This window comes from Condylostylus longicornis, unplaced genomic scaffold, assembly GCF_029603195.1.
Source record: "Condylostylus longicornis isolate FDR11 unplaced genomic scaffold, ASM2960319v2 ptg000049l, whole genome shotgun sequence".
Taxonomy (NCBI): Eukaryota; Metazoa; Arthropoda; class Insecta; order Diptera; family Dolichopodidae; genus Condylostylus; species Condylostylus longicornis.
In genome coordinates, this window is record NW_026578018.1 from 7,819,361 (window position 1) to 7,836,921 (window position 17,561).

Below are 17,561 nucleotides of genomic sequence, written 5' to 3' on the forward strand. Positions count from 1 at the left end.
TTTTTTATTCAATTTATTAAATCTTGTCAGATTTTTTTTATAAATTATTTTATAATTTTTATTTTTATTCAAGAATTGATCATTTATTTTTTAATTACATTAAATAAATTTTTATTTTTTTACAATTTAACATTGTAATCTTTTTTATTTTTTCAATAAACATTGGATTTTTAAGGAATGCATTACTGGTAAATTTTATTAAATTTTTTTTCTTTTCGTATAATGTTCTCGTTAAAATTAATTTTTTTCTTATTTAATTTTGTTTTTTTTTTTTTTTCAATTTTGGTTATCTTTCAATTTAGAGATTGTATTGGTTTTTAAAAATCGATAATTTTTTAAAAGATTTGTCAGGAAATATTTTTATTATTTATCAATTTATCATTATTGTATAATGAAAAGTATTCACGCTTATAATACCATATTCAATATAATTATTTAGGAATCGGTATGACTGCAACTGTAGTCTGTTACAGCTTTTAAACATCACGTTTGTTGTTCAGAAATAGGTGATGATATTATTTGAAAAAAAAAAAAAAATATTTGCGTATTAATTTGAATACAAATTTGATTGCTTTTGAATGAGCTCATTTCAACAGAACAAAATATGACGTATTGTTTCTCTTAAAATCAATGATCTTTTAATGTCAAAACTCTAAATAAATGTCATGTTTTGTTCTAAATTAAAAATTTTGTGCTAATAATTATTTAATAATTTTGTAATAAATAAATATAAAGTATATTTTGGTTACTTAATTTTATTATTAATCAAATTTATATACGATTTATATAAATTTTCACATTATCCATCACAATTTAACATTATAAATTTTGACATTTAATAATAACATTTTTGATTAATAAATTTTTGACAATTAAACATTTTATATATATGAATATTATTTTCAATTACATAGAAGGCGTGAATACTTTTTTATTATAATTTATTTAATAATGATATATTTCTATAAATTTTGTTCAAATATCAATAATATTTTTTTCTTTTTTTTGGATCAAAATCATAAACATTTTCGAATGTCACATATACATACATACATACAAGTAAGTAAATATATTAATTACGTATATATGAATTAAATATTATATTTATATATAAATTTATTGCAAATATAAATTTAATAGTATAAAAAATCGAAAATTTCTTAAAATATTGAAATTAATTTAAAACTGGGACCATAATAGGAATACTCGTACACTTAAAAAATTTACTGTCATAACAATTAAAATTTACTATCATAATGAAAAGATTTTTTTTTTTTTCAATTATAAGCCAAGTAATTAAAATAAATGTGTGAGCATTATAAAAAATAGGTGAATTTAATATTAAAATATTGAAAATGTTAAAAAAATTTAAAATATAAAAAATTATCAAATTTTTATAATTTAGTCTAAAATAATTTAAAAATAATCGTTTCAAAGAGTATTTTAAGAAATGAAAATGGTTTATTATTATAACAAAATACCTATAGTTCATTATTATCTTAAAATATAATTTAATTATTAAATACATAAATTAATGAATTTAATTTAAAATTACATAAGATTTTTTTGAGTATATATAATATTAAAAAAAAAAACAATTTAAAAATTTTAAAAATTTAAAAAAACAAATTGTCATTCTATCCTAATTAATATTTTCTTCTTACATTTAAAATGGTATTGTATGTATGTATACAAAATTATAAGAGATATCGAAATCGTATTTGATTCTAATGTAATTCATGAATTATCGTAAGCCGAACCATGTATTTGTAATACAGTACTAAAATTTCGATATCAAATTATTATATACTTATGTATATAAGTATGTATATTTACTTGCATGCATTTATATGTATGTATATAAATATATTAATATTCATTTATTAAATAATTATTATCATATTCTATATATATATTTGTATTTTTCAATAAATTTCACGCAAGACAACCTCCATTTGTTATATTATGAACATATGAAATACCTGTATCTAAATCAGTAAATTCAGAATCTGGACCATCACCGCACATTTCTGTTAATAATTCTTCATGTGTCAAAAAATCATTTTTAATATTTAATATATTATCATAACTATTTGAACAATTTAATTGGGCATTAAAATCCAATGTACTATGATTATTATTATGACTATTTAAATTATTATTATTATTTAAATTATTACTATGTTTAATATCAAATGTTGTATCAAAATTTGTTTCACATAAAAATCTTTCAGCACTTTTATCAGTTGTATATGGGCTATCAGCATATTCACTTTTTAATACAAAATCAGCTGTTGTACTATCAACAGTTGGTGTATCATCATTAATAATATTATCACGTGTTGTTGATATTGTTGTTGTACCAACTGGACTCTGGGTTGTTGGAATGTTATATGGTGAATCAGTTTTTAATAATGTTCCTAATTGGGTTGTTTGAATTTGTTGTTGTTGTGATTGCTGTTGTTGTTGTTGTTGTTGCTGTTGTGTTAGACATCCATTTGTAAGAGGTGATGTTGCTGTTGGTGTTACTACATTTGTTATATTTGTATTTGTTAAAATTTGTTGTAAATGGCAGGTGCTTGTTACATCTTGTGTTGGTGAATTTAAATAACCAAGTTCAGCTGTTGTTGGTGATGCTTTACAATATCCATTTGGTAGCATATCTAAAAAAAAAAAAAAAAATGAAGTAAAAATATAATATTTATTTTTTATTTTTTATAATATATATTGATAATACCTAAATGAGTTGGGTGAGTTTGATTTAAAATCGGTTGATGTTGTTGTTGCTGTTGTCTTAAACCATTTATTCTTGAATATTTAATTGTATCAACAGATGGAATAACTGTACGTGTTGTTTGTTGTTCAATTGAATTATTTATATCATCATCATTAGATAAACCTAATGCTTTTAAATATTTATAAGCTGGTGATTGTAAAAATTTATTCGGTGGTTGATATCCATTTGGATGAAGGCAACTATGAATTTGTAACATTTCAAATATTCTTCTTCTTTCTATTTCTAAACTTTGAACTTGAGATTTTAAATCAATATTTTGTTTTTCTAATGTTTCCGATTCTGATATTAAATTAAATGTACGTTCACGTTTCTTCATACGGCATTTTGTTGCTGCAATTTTATTACGTTCACGACGTCTTCTTCGTCTATCTTCATCTTCTGGTGTTAAACCAGTTGATATTAAATGAGAATTTGTTTGTGGTTTTTGATCAAATTGGCAATCATCTTCACTTGTTTCACCATTTGTTCCATTATCATTTGAATATATTGATGAACCACCATTACAATATGTTTGTTGTTGCTGTTGTTGTTGTTGTTGAATTTGTTGGTGATTATTAATACAATTTATAGTATTATTATCAATAACATTATTATTATTATTATTAATATTATTATTAATTATATTTGCATTGTTATTATTATTATTATTATTGTTGTTATTATTATTATTTGTGGCAACTGAATTTGCATTTGATGATTTTCGAGAATATTTACGTGATGGTTGTTCATTACCAGAACTTGAATCTCCACTAGACATTTTACGTTTACTTTGAATTGATAATTTAAGACCAGCTTTTATCAATTGAGAACATGTCTGAAAATTAAAAAAAAATACATAGATTAAATTTTTATATTTTAATAAATTATTTAATTGAAAGGTATGGAATGAAACTGTGATATAAATTATTTTGTATGTAAGTATAGTAATCATGACATTTATGAAATGCACCTATTTTCCTATACATGCCAAATAATGTGCAATCTACCTTATTCAGCACAATTAAAATCTAATCAAGTTACAAATCAAATTACCCTCAGTCCCGTGGTTTTGTATAGCTTATCGTGTATTTCATGGTCGGGCAAAATATATTTAAATTTAAGAAAAACGGCGTCTACCAAAATACAGATCTAATGTCAACATAACTTGTTTAGTTGTTTAATTGTAATTCCTAAATGAATAAAACTGACGTCAGAATAATTGCACTCAAAGGTTTCTTTATTGCGTAAATTTAAAGTTTTGTATATATAATCTCCCATAATATTACTAAATATTCGACCTAAATAACTTATTTTTCGAATAAAGATATGTACATAATATGAAATTGATTTATGAATTTATTGGTATTTTGAAATGTAATAGTTTTTAAATTCTTTTTTTATAACAAAGTTCGTATTTAATATTTATCTCTAAATGGTGTCTTAAATTTACAATATTAACTATTTAAATTGAGAAAATTTGTTATAAATTATGTAAACTAAATGTACAGTACTAAATTTAAATTTAAAATTTTTTTTTTGAAATATATGAAAAAATAAGAAACAACGAAATAAAAATAATCATGAAACTTTATGTACAGAAAATTTGTCTAAAAAGGATGAAAATATTTTTATTATATGGGGAAACTCATGTCATGGGTGCTACATATTTAAAAGATCAAGTTTGTTTAGCTTATTTTGGCAAAATCATGATTTCAAGCTTTTATTTTTTTTCGATATTTTTATTTTATTTTATGCATTTTCATGTCATCCATTCTCTTCAATCCAATTATAGGATTTAAATTTTTATTTTAGTGATTTTATTTTGCGTTTTGTTGTTTGTCATTTAATAAAAAATAATAAGAAATCAAGTTAAAGAGAAACATCTGAACACAAAATATCATTTAGCACTTCTATGATAATTGTACAAAAATTTTTTTTGGAGAAAACCAAAACTAAAAAAAAAAAATTTTTTTGTGGTATATGGAAGATTTGTTTTTTTTTTTTTTATAAAGAAAGAATACAGCATGAAGCTGTAAAAAAATGCCAAAAATGAAAAATTCTTAATGTATTCAAAAATAAATACAAAAATTAAATTTAACGCAGTGTATACGAGTATGTATATAAGAAACCGCCAAAGAGTGCAATTTAAAATTACTGTATGGCGCTTGAAAACTCCATATAGTTTATAACTATACCAAAAATATTCGATTTTAACTCGTATGTGTACAAAAAACAGAAAAAAAAATAAAAAAAATATTTCATATTCAGAGCTCGTTTTCATAATTGAATAATAAACGTGATTTTCTGCGAATGCAGTATAAATAATATGTAAGATAAAAAAGAAAATATACACAATATATAAATAAAAAATTAGTTATAAAATAATATATTCGTAGTAGGTACATATTGGTCACAAAATTCACATACTTATTTGGAAATACAAAATATAAACCTTTTACTTAAAAAACTAAAAAATAATAATAAAAATATTGTGTTGTATACCCGTTGTAATAATATATGGAACTCTAATAATATTTATATGTGACTTGTATGAATGAAATATCAATGAATATAAAATAATAATAATCACTTAATTTTTTTTATATATACAATAAGTTTAAATAGTGATGACTTCAAAATTGCAGTAATATATTATAAAATGTGTTAATAGCCCTGTGTTACTGTAATTTATATATAAAAGTTGGAGAAGAATAACTGAAACTGTAAAGATTTATTGTAATACTCGTAATATAAATGAGTGAATTGAACTGCAATGCGTAACTTGCGAAGAAATATTTTATATTTTAATATTATTTCATTAATTTTAATTTATTTTATTAATTTATTTAATATTATAATATTATATTTTAATTAATAAATTTGTTGTAGTAATTTTCATGTAATCGAAAATGTAATATATGCAAAAGCAGTACTATTGCGTATTATTTTTAACTTTAATATTTATTCAGTTATGAACTTATGTAATCGTGCGTTCATTTAAAACTAGACTATACGCATTTGCAATAAACCTCTAAATGACGTATTCCAAATACAGATTTAGTTGTAGTGGATGGCGTCTGTACCTGTATCTATTCAGCACAAAATTTTGTTCATAATTAGGCACTGGATATAAGAAGTAATGCCTTGATATCCGAAAATGTATATTTCTATTGTATCACAAAAAAACTCAACAATATGCGATTTTCGCAACAATTTCATATAAAGTTGAAAAATTTATTTAATATTATCTATATGTCAGATGGTTTTTTGTGGAACTTATTAAAAATGCATCATGCAGTTTTAACTTCATAATGCATACTGTTATTTTTAAAATTGGATGCAAAATAGATTTAATATTTTATTTAATAATTCTTTCTGCTCAATATTTCTGTAGTTCGCAATTGACCTTATGACTTTTAATTGCTAAAATAATGTAGCAATACAATGTTGCTGCATTTTTGAAGTCACGGAATGTAAACGTTTATGTATATCTTAAAATATTATATGGTATTGTACCATTTTGATTTATTTCTGATATAATATACAAGTTAAAGTGAATAAAAATAAAATAATCTGTTATTCATGAAATTTTTAAATCCTTAAATGAATATTTGATTGAAAATAAGAACAATAAAAATTAAAAAAATAATAACAAATATTTAATTTTTTTTTTTGGAATTCAATTTTTGGAAAATCCAAAATATATTCACAATATTGAATCAATTTTTTTTTTTATTTTTTTTTTGTTTTTTTATTTATTCAAAATATCTCAGCAATATTGTCCAATTGAGACGGTCAAACAAAAATTGCAATTGTTTTTTCTTTATTTTTTTTTGATTATCTTGAATTTTCCTAAAATGGTAAGTTGTGTTTGCCGACTTAAGATGAATTTTTTAGTAAAACTTTTTTGTATTAAATTTAGTGATAAAAATTTTGTTTTCGTTTTCTATTTAATTTTTTAATTACTGCCAAAATTTTTGTTGAAAAAATTGTAAAATATTTTATTTTATTTTTTTTCATTTAAATTGTGAAAGTGAAATTATAATTTTTTTTATTTTAAATTTATATTGTACCCCTCTATATTTTTTATATAGACTTTTGTAAAAGACAATAAAGTAATTTAAAAAAAAAATGGTAAAAAAAAGGAAAAATTAAATGAAAAAAACTGAAAATGATTTTATTAACATTTTGTATGAAAAATGAAGAAGAAAAAAATTTATGTAGTTGGAGTAATAAAATAAGTAGGTCAGTATAGTTTTTTTTTTTATTTACAATTTTTTGTTTTGAGATTGAGCGAAGGTATATCATAAAATTTTGCACAGATTTTATATAAAATAACGGTATGCATTGTGAATAACTAATCGTTAGCATATTTAAAAATGAGAGGGAATTTAAATCGGAAATACACGAAAACAAAAAAAAAAAAATATTGAAAAACCAGCTAAATTTAAAGAATACCCGTTCGTGTTAATGAAATGAATAATCAATGAATGAAGAAAAATTCTATGGTTTTGAGAGAAAACTGCTTAATTCAAAGAAATGTTTCCGAGAATACAATGTTTTGTTTTTATTTAATAACATTTTAATTTTTTGTATTTTTATAAATTAGGTAATACTAATTAGTGAAATTTTGACACTACATGGATAAGGAACTGCTAAAAATTGATTTAGGTAGTTGTTACTTGTAACCACAGAATTTTAAAAAAAATTTTTGAGACATAATTTTTTACGCAACTAAAATTTAATGGAATATAGAAGAAAGGAGAAATATAAAATTTTGTTATACAAGGTTACTCTCATATTTTGCAATTACAAGATGAAATTATATCTACTTGCGCATGCAAACTAGTTGATTCACATTTGTATATTTCATTTTACCTGAATTCAAAATTCAATTTAAGTCCAGTATATTTGTAAATGATAAAACTGAACTAAATCGAGACTAAATGAATTGAACTATGACCTAAAAATGTCAATCAAATTTTACTAGAATTTTTTAAAATTAATATATATATATATATATATTATACATTATAGTTTGCGATGAATAATTTTTGGTTCTTGTTATATTACGAAATTGTATCACTTAAATATAAGATCACTTTATCAAAAAATAAATTTATGATCAAATGTTTCTGGAAAAAAAAAAAATAAAACGTATTTTTTTTATTGGTTTTTTTTTTGCTCTGGCATGTTAATTTTAAATTTACGATATTAACTTAAAAATTTTGTAAATATTTTCATTAGGAGCTATATAAATTTTAGCAAGTTATAGTATAGAGACAATATGTGTGTATGTTGTATGTATCTGGAAAATTCAAGTTTGAGCAAATTTTTATGTCAACTTATTTAAAATTACAATCATTAAAAAAACATGATATTTTCTTGTTTTAAGTTTCTTTTATTAAAAAAAATAAAAAAAATAAAATTGTTTTGCCACCCAAGTGGTAAAGAAATTTTTCTGTTTTTTTTTTTTTTATTAATAAGACTCATTATAATGATGTCAAAAAATTAATTTAAAAAACAAAATTATGCACCTATATTTCATTTTCCATGTTTATTACATTTTTTTTTTTTTTTTTGAAAATATTGCGACGGTGGATAAAATACAAATAAACTTTGAAATAAAACTAATTTTTAAAAAAAAAAATATTTTACGATATTTTAAATGTCAATGTCATTTTTTATTTTAATATACTTTAGTTAAAATTAGATAGGAGAGAAGAAAGTAAAAATGGTGCAAGGAGAAAATTTAATAATCTTTATTTTGAAATCATTTTCAATGATAACAAAATGAAATACATAAATTTATGACATTTTTGACATATGAATGGAAAATCGTAAATTCAACTTTCAATTGTGCATTATGATAAAATTATTCATATTAAACAAATATTACATGTAAAATTGCATTTACATTTTATTTCACTTAAAATGTCCTTGATCGTTAAATATTGTAGAGAGGATATCATCAAAATTTACGATCAAGAGAACAATTATACTTAAAATTTGACATTTATTTTCATTAATTATAAAAAATTGAAGCCATCTATTCGATAAATATTCTTAACTCTTTTTTTTATATAATACTGATGAAGTTTGAAGTGTTATACACCTGGCGTATGTGTTATGCGCTTAGAGTTTTATATGTTCTTGAATCGAAAGTTACTCTTACGTTTTTGCAAAATTTACTTGACATTTTTTTCATATTTTCCCTATATAGAAATTTCACTGTGTTATTGTTTATCAACTTTGTTTACAAACTGATATAGATATGTATATAAAGTATATAATACAAAAAGGTACTAACTTGCATGAACAATTTTTATGATAAAATTACAATATGTGAGAATATGCAAGCTTTCGCACAACATGTCTTAAAAAAAAAGAGTAAAATTTAATATTGTTATACAATGATTTGTTGCAATTATTGAATCAATTGTGACCGATACCGCTGTAAAATAACTCATATACATTTTTATATTGAATGTATGCGCATATGTATATATTTATGTTGTTCATATTAATATGTATTTACAAAATGTCACAATTCACTTTTCAATTCATATTAAAAAATTATTGAATGAAAATAAAAAATTTCATTGCATTGTCATCCTATATCAATTTTTTGTAATTTGTGTTTTGTTATTCTTGATTATAAATTTTCTTTTGTTTTATTTTTTATATTTTCAGGTTTCAATAAGTAAAAGTTTAAAAGTCTGTAATTTCGTGCGTATCCTGCCACTTAATTTCATTTTTATATGCTCTCATCTTGTGTCTCTTATTTTATTTATTTATTGTTTTTCTTGTTTAAAAATTTAAATATGTACTTAACATTTAAGGAAGCGCAAAACTTTTATTCATAAATGATCAATGATTTTGAAATCATTGAAAGAAACTTATGATTAAAAACGGTTTTTTTTTGGGGAAAAAAATCTCTTGTTATAGGCCAGATATGCGATACGATTAAATAATGAAGTTAAAACAGTGAGAAAAATACAAAAAAATCAAATGTAAAAGTTGAAAATATTAAAAATAAGTAAAATTAGCATTAAATGCAAATAAAGTATCATGCGATGACCTGATTTTTTATCCTCCCCCATATTGTTTGCCACGACATCGAAGTAAATATAATGCAGTGTGTGTTTATTATTTATGCGAGAGAAAAAATTTTAATTTTATTGGTTTTGAAATTCTTGGTTTTTGTTTTTCGAATGGGTGATATTAAGGTGAAATTTTTTTTTTTTTTAATAAAACAAAAATATTTTTTAATAGTCTAACAATATTATTGTTTCTTTTAAATGGTTTTTCTTCGGAAAATGAATTTTAATCTAATGTACACGTTTATATAAAAATCTTTGATGAAAAACCTGGCAGTAAAATGATGAATGTGGCATTTTTTTTTTATTATAAACTTCCTTTTAAATTTATTTTGAATTTTGATGTTGTTATGTGGTATAAATTTGGGAGGTTTATTATATTTTTTAACATAATAATATTTTATTATAAATTTTTTTTTTTTTTTGAAGAAAAATATTAATAATTTTTTTATTTTTAAAGGGGGGCATAATAACCAATGGCGCCAGGAATTCTGAAAAAAAATTTTACTTTTGCTAATAAAAAATTATTGGAAATAAAGTTTAATTAAAATAATTGTTTGTAAAATTCTCTACCTTGAGCCCTAAAAAGTCACAGCACAAATTCATGTCATAAAAATTCACATATTACAATTTTACAAAATTACTTCAATTTTTACTACGGCAATTTTCTTTAATTATTTTTCTTATGACATCTTCTAATTGCATACATTTAGGAGCAGAATTTAAAGTTCAAGTAGAAAATACAATAACAAAATAAAATGATTAATTAGGTAAATTAGAATTTATGCAATTATTCTTATTCTTTTACTTGGAGATATTAATTTATGGTTACTCTTTTGCTTTAGTTAAAAATTTATTGAAATTTGTTACAGTTTTCTTTAAGAAATAAATAGCTGAATATCGAAATTTTACCAATTTTATAAGGTTATATAATTTGGAAGGAAGAGCATATTAGTATTAATACATTCTTAGCTATAAGACCCAAGTGTTGTATTCATATACCGTAATAAGTTAGGCATTTTGAAATTGATTTTCCAAAATTTAATCTAATACAAAAGTATAAGCATGTTCAAGAACAAAATATTTGGCAACATTTAGAATTTTGAATCAACTCTGGTACAATCATGAAATACTTAACGACAAGTTATCCAAATAATTAAGGTTCAATTAACAGTTTTAATTGAAAACTTTATTAAAGATTGTGAAACATTCAAAAAAAAATTTTACTCATTATAAAGAATTATTGAAATCTATGAAAACTTTAAAAAATTTTTTTTGCTATATAAAAAAAAAATTATATATACCTACATACGTATATAATATATAACTTAGGTTTCAATCAATATTTATGTATATGTATATCTACGAGTATATATTGTATACGTATCTACAATTAAGGTATTAAATAAATTGTTAAAAAGGAAAACGTGATATTTAAACTTTAAAATAATCTTTTAAATTATTGAAGCGTAATATGGAACGCACATGTAGCTTCATTGAACCGAATAATATTTTTGTAATTAAGCTTAAAATATTTAGACGTATTATAAATTCTTAATAATATTATATATAAATAGGTGCTATAATATATATATATATATATATATAAATATGTATGTAAATAATATTGAATTTTAATTGAATTTTGTTTTTGTTTTTTCAAATAATTTTACATAAAATTTATATGTACGGGTATAAGAAAAAAAATCTGTGAAAAAAAAAAAATTAATATCGCGTGCTTCAATAGGGTGTTAAAAGTCTGAATAAATGAAATTTTTAACAAAGAAATAAAATAAAATCTGCTACTTGTTGTTAATATAATTATGTATGTACAATATGTGTATGTAATTAGCCATGTAATAATATGTACATATATTTATGTTAAATTTTATTATGTACACATAATGTTAATTAGTAAATAATTTTTTAACATGTGACTATATTTAGTGTAAACTACACGTATTCAAATATACATTTGAACACGTTCCATATAATATTATGTACAAAATTTGCAATATATTATTAAAATATATTTATTTATAAAAATTTGTTTATTTTGTAATAAAAAATTATGTATTAAGTGTTGCTGAAAAACACGATTTTTTACATACGATATATGTACAAAACACGATATGTATACATATACGGTAAAAATTCATTATAAAATCTGAATAATGAATTTTATATGTATAACACTTTTGTATATTATGTAATTGCATTAATTGTATATAAACATGATATTAAATATTTTTAAATTTAAATTTTTTACAAATTTTTACAAATTATTTTAATTTTAATACCTGACCAATTAAAAATTTAAAATCGAACCTAAAATTATTATAGTTTTGAATTAAAATTGAATTAAATTGAAAAAGTTTTATTTGAGGCTAAAATAAAATTTCTAGAATAGATCATATTTATTTTTTTTTTTAATTAGAGATGAATTTTCGTGTTGACTTGAGGTAGGAAGTTTGCTATCAGCTTTTTTTTTTATTTAATTGAAATTTTGAATATTATTGCGATTTAGTATGCAATATTGGATAAAAAAATCACTTTTCTCATACTGTAACAGAAATTATATTTTTCTAAATAAAAATTACAGGTTTTTGTTATTTTGAAGTTTTTGTTACAAATTTCCAATTATATAATTAATATTTAATTAAAATATGCATCATATAATGTAGGGCCATAAATTAAGGGATTAATTATTATTTTTAATTTATTATTTAAGTCTACTTATTCCTTTGATATTAAGGACATATAGGTTATATTAAAATGTATTTCAAAATAGTGTAATTATTATATTAAATTAATATTCGTAATGTTCTTTTAATATTCGTAATAAACATTTTCTTAATCTTAACATCCTCTTTTAATATCGTATTTTAATTAGTATTAAGATTTTAATATTATATTTCATCAGATTCCGAGTAAATTATTGTAAAATTTTTCAAAAATTAGAATATATTACAAAACTGAAATACCAATGTTAGGGCTAAGAGTAAAATGTTGTTTGATACATACATATATGAATAATATTACCTTATGTTCTTGGGGCAACGAAAATTTTCAATATAACAAGCTCAATTCCACATTGTACAATTGAATTTTTGTTTTTTTATCAGAAATTTTTCGATTATTTTTGCAAATATTATTTTCAAGAAACAAAGTGTTTAAAATGAAATAAAATTATTATTTTAAATAATCACAATTTCAAAATTTCATTCATAACTTATAAATTGAATTGTGAATTAATGCAGTATTATTATTGCATATTGCGAGTAGGGTAATTAAACAAATGTTATTCTCTTTATAAATAATTGCACCTTATTTTTAGCAATATTATACAATTAATATTGATTTATGAATTTGTAAAGAATGCATCTAATTGCTTTTCATTTAATTTCCCTTTAAATATTAATTTTTCTATAAAAGAAATTGCAAAAATTTTATATTAACCCCCGTTTTGTTTTTGAATCAGAAAAAAATGTTCCTAATTATAATGATTTTTAAAAATGATTTTTTCCAAAAAAAAAGAGTTAAAATTCAACATTCTTTATTTACAATAAAGCAATTGTATAGTTGTGAAGAGAGAACAATTTTTTTTTTTGTTAGTACAGTCGAATGCTTTTTAACACTTTTTTCCCAACTCTGTACCTATTGAATTTGGGTGTTCTTTTTTTTTTTCTCTTATTTTTTAAGTTGAATTCGGACTTTTGTTACGTTTTATTATTATTATTGTTTTTTTTTTATTATTTTCTGATTCTTTTCATTAAATTTTGTTTTTGTGTTAAAATTTCAAAAAAAAAAAAAATAAAGTACTTAAGTAGATGTGAAAAATATGAAAGTTCTTGGCTGTTTTTTTTTTGGAGTGGTTGTGTTGGGTTCTTAAAAGGAGAGTGGTGTTTTTATTTTTCCCCCTATATATATATATATATATATATATATTATACAGGGATTAAATATTTTTTTGAGAGAAAAAAAGGAGTGCCACAAGCAATATTTTTTTTCTTTTTATATTTTCATTTTATTTTTTTTTTATTTTTATTTTATGGCGAGTTTGTTAAAAAATATAAATTGCTTTTTCATTCTTAATAATTTTTTAGGCTCTTTTATTTTTTTCGTTTCTTCATTTTTATTACTTAAAAAACATTCATTCAAAATTAAAATACCAGAATTATATGTACATTTTGTATATAAGAATTTATATATGTATGTGTAAGTGTTGTATAGGTAAATAGATATATTTTTTTTTATTATTTTTTTTTACATAGAATGAAAACATGAAAAGAGTGTAAACATAAAATTGCAATAAAACTTTTCAGACTTTTATTTCTTTTTGATTTGCTTTGGATATTTTATTTTTGAAGATTTGTACAAATTCTGGAGAGATGATTGACAGACCAGACTAAAGAATTAAGTATTAATATATATATATATATATTTTTAGCACTTTTCCAAAAAATTTTTTGAAAAAAGTGCTTATTAGTTTCACTCTGTCCGTCCGTCCGTGTGTCTGTTTACAAAACTTCTACACCCTTGAAGATAGAAAGCTGAAATTTTATATATACATAGATCTTTACTAGAAACTTATTTTCGTAGAACAAAATTTTTACCTATCTCCCCCCCTCTAGAAGTTATACCCCCCCAAAACCCTAAAAATGGCCTTTTTTAAATATTTGTTGCAATGAAACCATAAGTATTTTTGAAATTTTGCAAACGCAGAAAGGCAGTGGCTTGCTTCCCCTAGCGCGGTATACTATAGTTAAACTTTAGAAAAACAAAATGGCCGTTGAAATTTACCGTTATCTAAAGTCCTTTTTTTCCAAATTTTTGATGTCGTTTTTCTTCTAGATCCTATATTCTAGAACTTTGAAATTTTAGGGGCTTTTAGACATTAACAAATAGTTCATTTCGTTAGAAGAAATTTTTTTTCCATCTCCACCCCCTCTCAAGTTATCACCTCTTGAAAATCGTAAAATTTGAATTTTTGACACCCTATATTTCCGAAACCGCAAGCTTTTCCAAATTTTTATAAACGCAAAAAGCTAACGGTAAATTTCGTGACACTAAAAAATATAATTATTTTTCTTAACTCACACAATTAACCCTTAAAATCGAGCATAATGTTAACCCTTTTTTATATTAATTTTTGCTTTATTTCAAAGACTGCATATATGCGTCATCCTAAATATATGCAATCCTAGTAATAGTTTTGTATATGAATGAAAATAATTTTTATAGTGTGATAGGTATACATAGACTGTATTTAAAAGCAGAATTTTCACTTGTTGAAGGGAAAAGTGCTACAATACAAACCATTGGTTTGACCCAACTTTATTTATATTATATATTATTATATAGGCATTTTGAGAATCTTATTATTTCTGTATATTCGAATGGAATGTGCATTAATTGTGAAATGAAAAATATGATTTCGGTTTTTAATAAAAGAGTTAATTTAGAATTATGTATAGATTTAATTTAAAAATCTCTTATACAGATATATATATATATATATATATATATGTATATTTGTAATATTTTAAAACTTACTTGTTGAACACTAGGTGTCGTTGATGTTCCTGCTGGTGAATCAAGAGGTGATCCCGAACAACTGGAATGACTACTATCTTGAGATATGAACTGAAAAACAAAAACCAATCCAAAGAAAAAAATATTAAATAAATTTTTAAATAAATTTTAAATTTAATTTTATTTTGTTAATTTTGAAAAATTGTTAATTTAATCATGGTAGGTATATATCTAGCTGTGTATATTACGTTCCATGTACATATAGGTAGGGATGATTATACGATAATAATCATGATATTTTATTGAAATTATTTTATAGAAAATAAATTTGTGACAAAAAAAAACGAAAGAAAGAAAGGTGTTTATAATAATGTGCATATAGGTGTTTAATATTATAATTTGATTATATGCTTATAATTATAATGAAATAAAATTTGTTTTTGTATTATGTTTTAAAAATATATAAAATCAAAACAACAGTCTGATATTAGTTTTCATATCACTAATTGGTATATATGGTTTATTAATTTAATAATATATATAATTATGGGGAATATGATACCAAATAATGCAATATAAATTTGTGAGCATAAAAAGCGACTCTAATTACATAATCATCTCTTTTGATAATTGCGGTGCATGTATTGTATAGATTGTATCAAGATTTTTCCTGAAAACAGAGTATGACAAAATTTTTCATTTTTTCCAACGTGTGTTTCAGAGAAATTACAGACAGATTGTGTTTGTGAAATGAAAATATCTTTCTTTGGCTACCATTCCAGATAGGTATAATTTCAGTTTTTATATATATATACACACACGTTTCATTCACATATTTTGAATTCCAGACAGACACGATATCTGTTTTAAAACATTTTTCGTTTGTTTAGCACCCATTTAAGTAGAAGGAAAGTATTTCAATTTTCAAATATTTTTTTTTCCGTATTCTGCATTAAGTACAGACTTAATTTCAGCTTTTTTAATTTTCGCTTTTTTAATGTTTTAGTATACATGAATATACATTGGAACGCATGCGTAAAGCATATTACATATACTTGAAGTAATTTAATTTTAATTTAATTCTTTTTCAATTCAAATTCAAATATGATAAAGTAAAAATTTGGGTTTTGCATATGGATGTGCAAAACAAAATTTATTATTTACCTTTATAACACAATAATTTAAAATATATATTAAATATATATAGTTCTATATACATATCTTTAAAATTAACCTTGAAAAATTCTAATAATTTAATATTCAAATAGAAAATAATAGTTATAGAAAATTATATACAAAAGAATAATATATATATATATGAAAAATAAATATAGAAAAAAAAAATTCATAATAATCATCCCCCACAATAATTATAATGATATTATATCCAAGTATATATTAAAATACATGTATATAGTAAATAAATAGAATGAAAATTAAAAATATATATATATATATATATGTATTATAATTTTTCTCACCTGTTGATTAGCACTTCCATTAGTTGTTTTATAATTTTGTTGAATTGTACCAACAATACCAGTTCCTATTTCATTATTATTATTATTTTGATTATTATTATTATTGTTATTATTATTTATATTACCGTTATTTATAATAGTACCATTAACTGGTGATGTTACATTTATTGTTGTAAATGTATAATTATCTAATGGACTTTGCATTGCTATTAATGTATTAACAATTTCTGGTGTTTTTGGTGTTGAACATAATCCATTACCATCAACACTAAGTAATGATGCAGCCGGTATATTTAAATTAAACATTTTGATTGATTTTTTTTTTCTTATTTTTATTAAATTAAATAATTATAATATAATATAAATATTGTATTTTGCTTTTTTTTTTGTTTTTGTAAATTAGCACACAAAAATAATAAACGCACAAAATATTATATGTATTTATTGATTTTATTATATAATTATTATATTTTGTTTATGTTTAAAAAAATTATTATATTTTATTGTTATACTATTATTATTAATATTATATAATATTTTAGAAAGTTCTCTTTTAATCACAGTTGGAATATTAATATATACATGCATATGCATGTATATATATTTTATATCATTTAAATTTTATTTTTAATTAAATAAATTATAATAATTTATATATTAATAGTAATT

The 17,561-nt window shown here is 21.4% G+C and overlaps 1 protein-coding gene across 1 annotated transcript; it reads right to left on the reverse strand.

Moving 5' to 3' along the window:
• Window positions 1-1,686: 1,686 nt before the first annotated feature.
• On the reverse strand, window positions 1,687-17,341 carry LOC129611356 (activating transcription factor 3-like). Its single transcript, XM_055524458.1, has 4 exons — window positions 16,893-17,341; window positions 15,433-15,522; window positions 2,738-3,611; window positions 1,687-2,663 (listed from the first exon to the last, which is right to left on the reverse strand). The coding sequence occupies exons 1-4, from the start codon at window positions 17,196-17,198 to the stop codon at window positions 1,936-1,938; spliced, it is 1,998 nt and encodes a 665-aa protein (XP_055380433.1). The 5' UTR covers window positions 17,199-17,341; the 3' UTR covers window positions 1,687-1,935.
• Window positions 17,342-17,561: the final 220 nt, after the last annotated feature.

Coding starts and splice junctions, on each gene's coding strand:
- LOC129611356 (XM_055524458.1), bottom strand. CDS start 17,198: ATGTTTAATTTAAATATACCGGCTGCATCATTACTTAGTGTTGATGGT. Junction 3,612..15,432: donor CGACACCTAGTGTTCAACAA/GTAAGTTTTAAA, acceptor TTTAATTTTCAG/ACATGTTCTCAATTGATAAA. Junction 2,664..2,737: donor AACTCACCCAACTCATTTAG/GTATTATCAATA, acceptor TTTTTTTTTTAG/ATATGCTACCAAATGGATAT.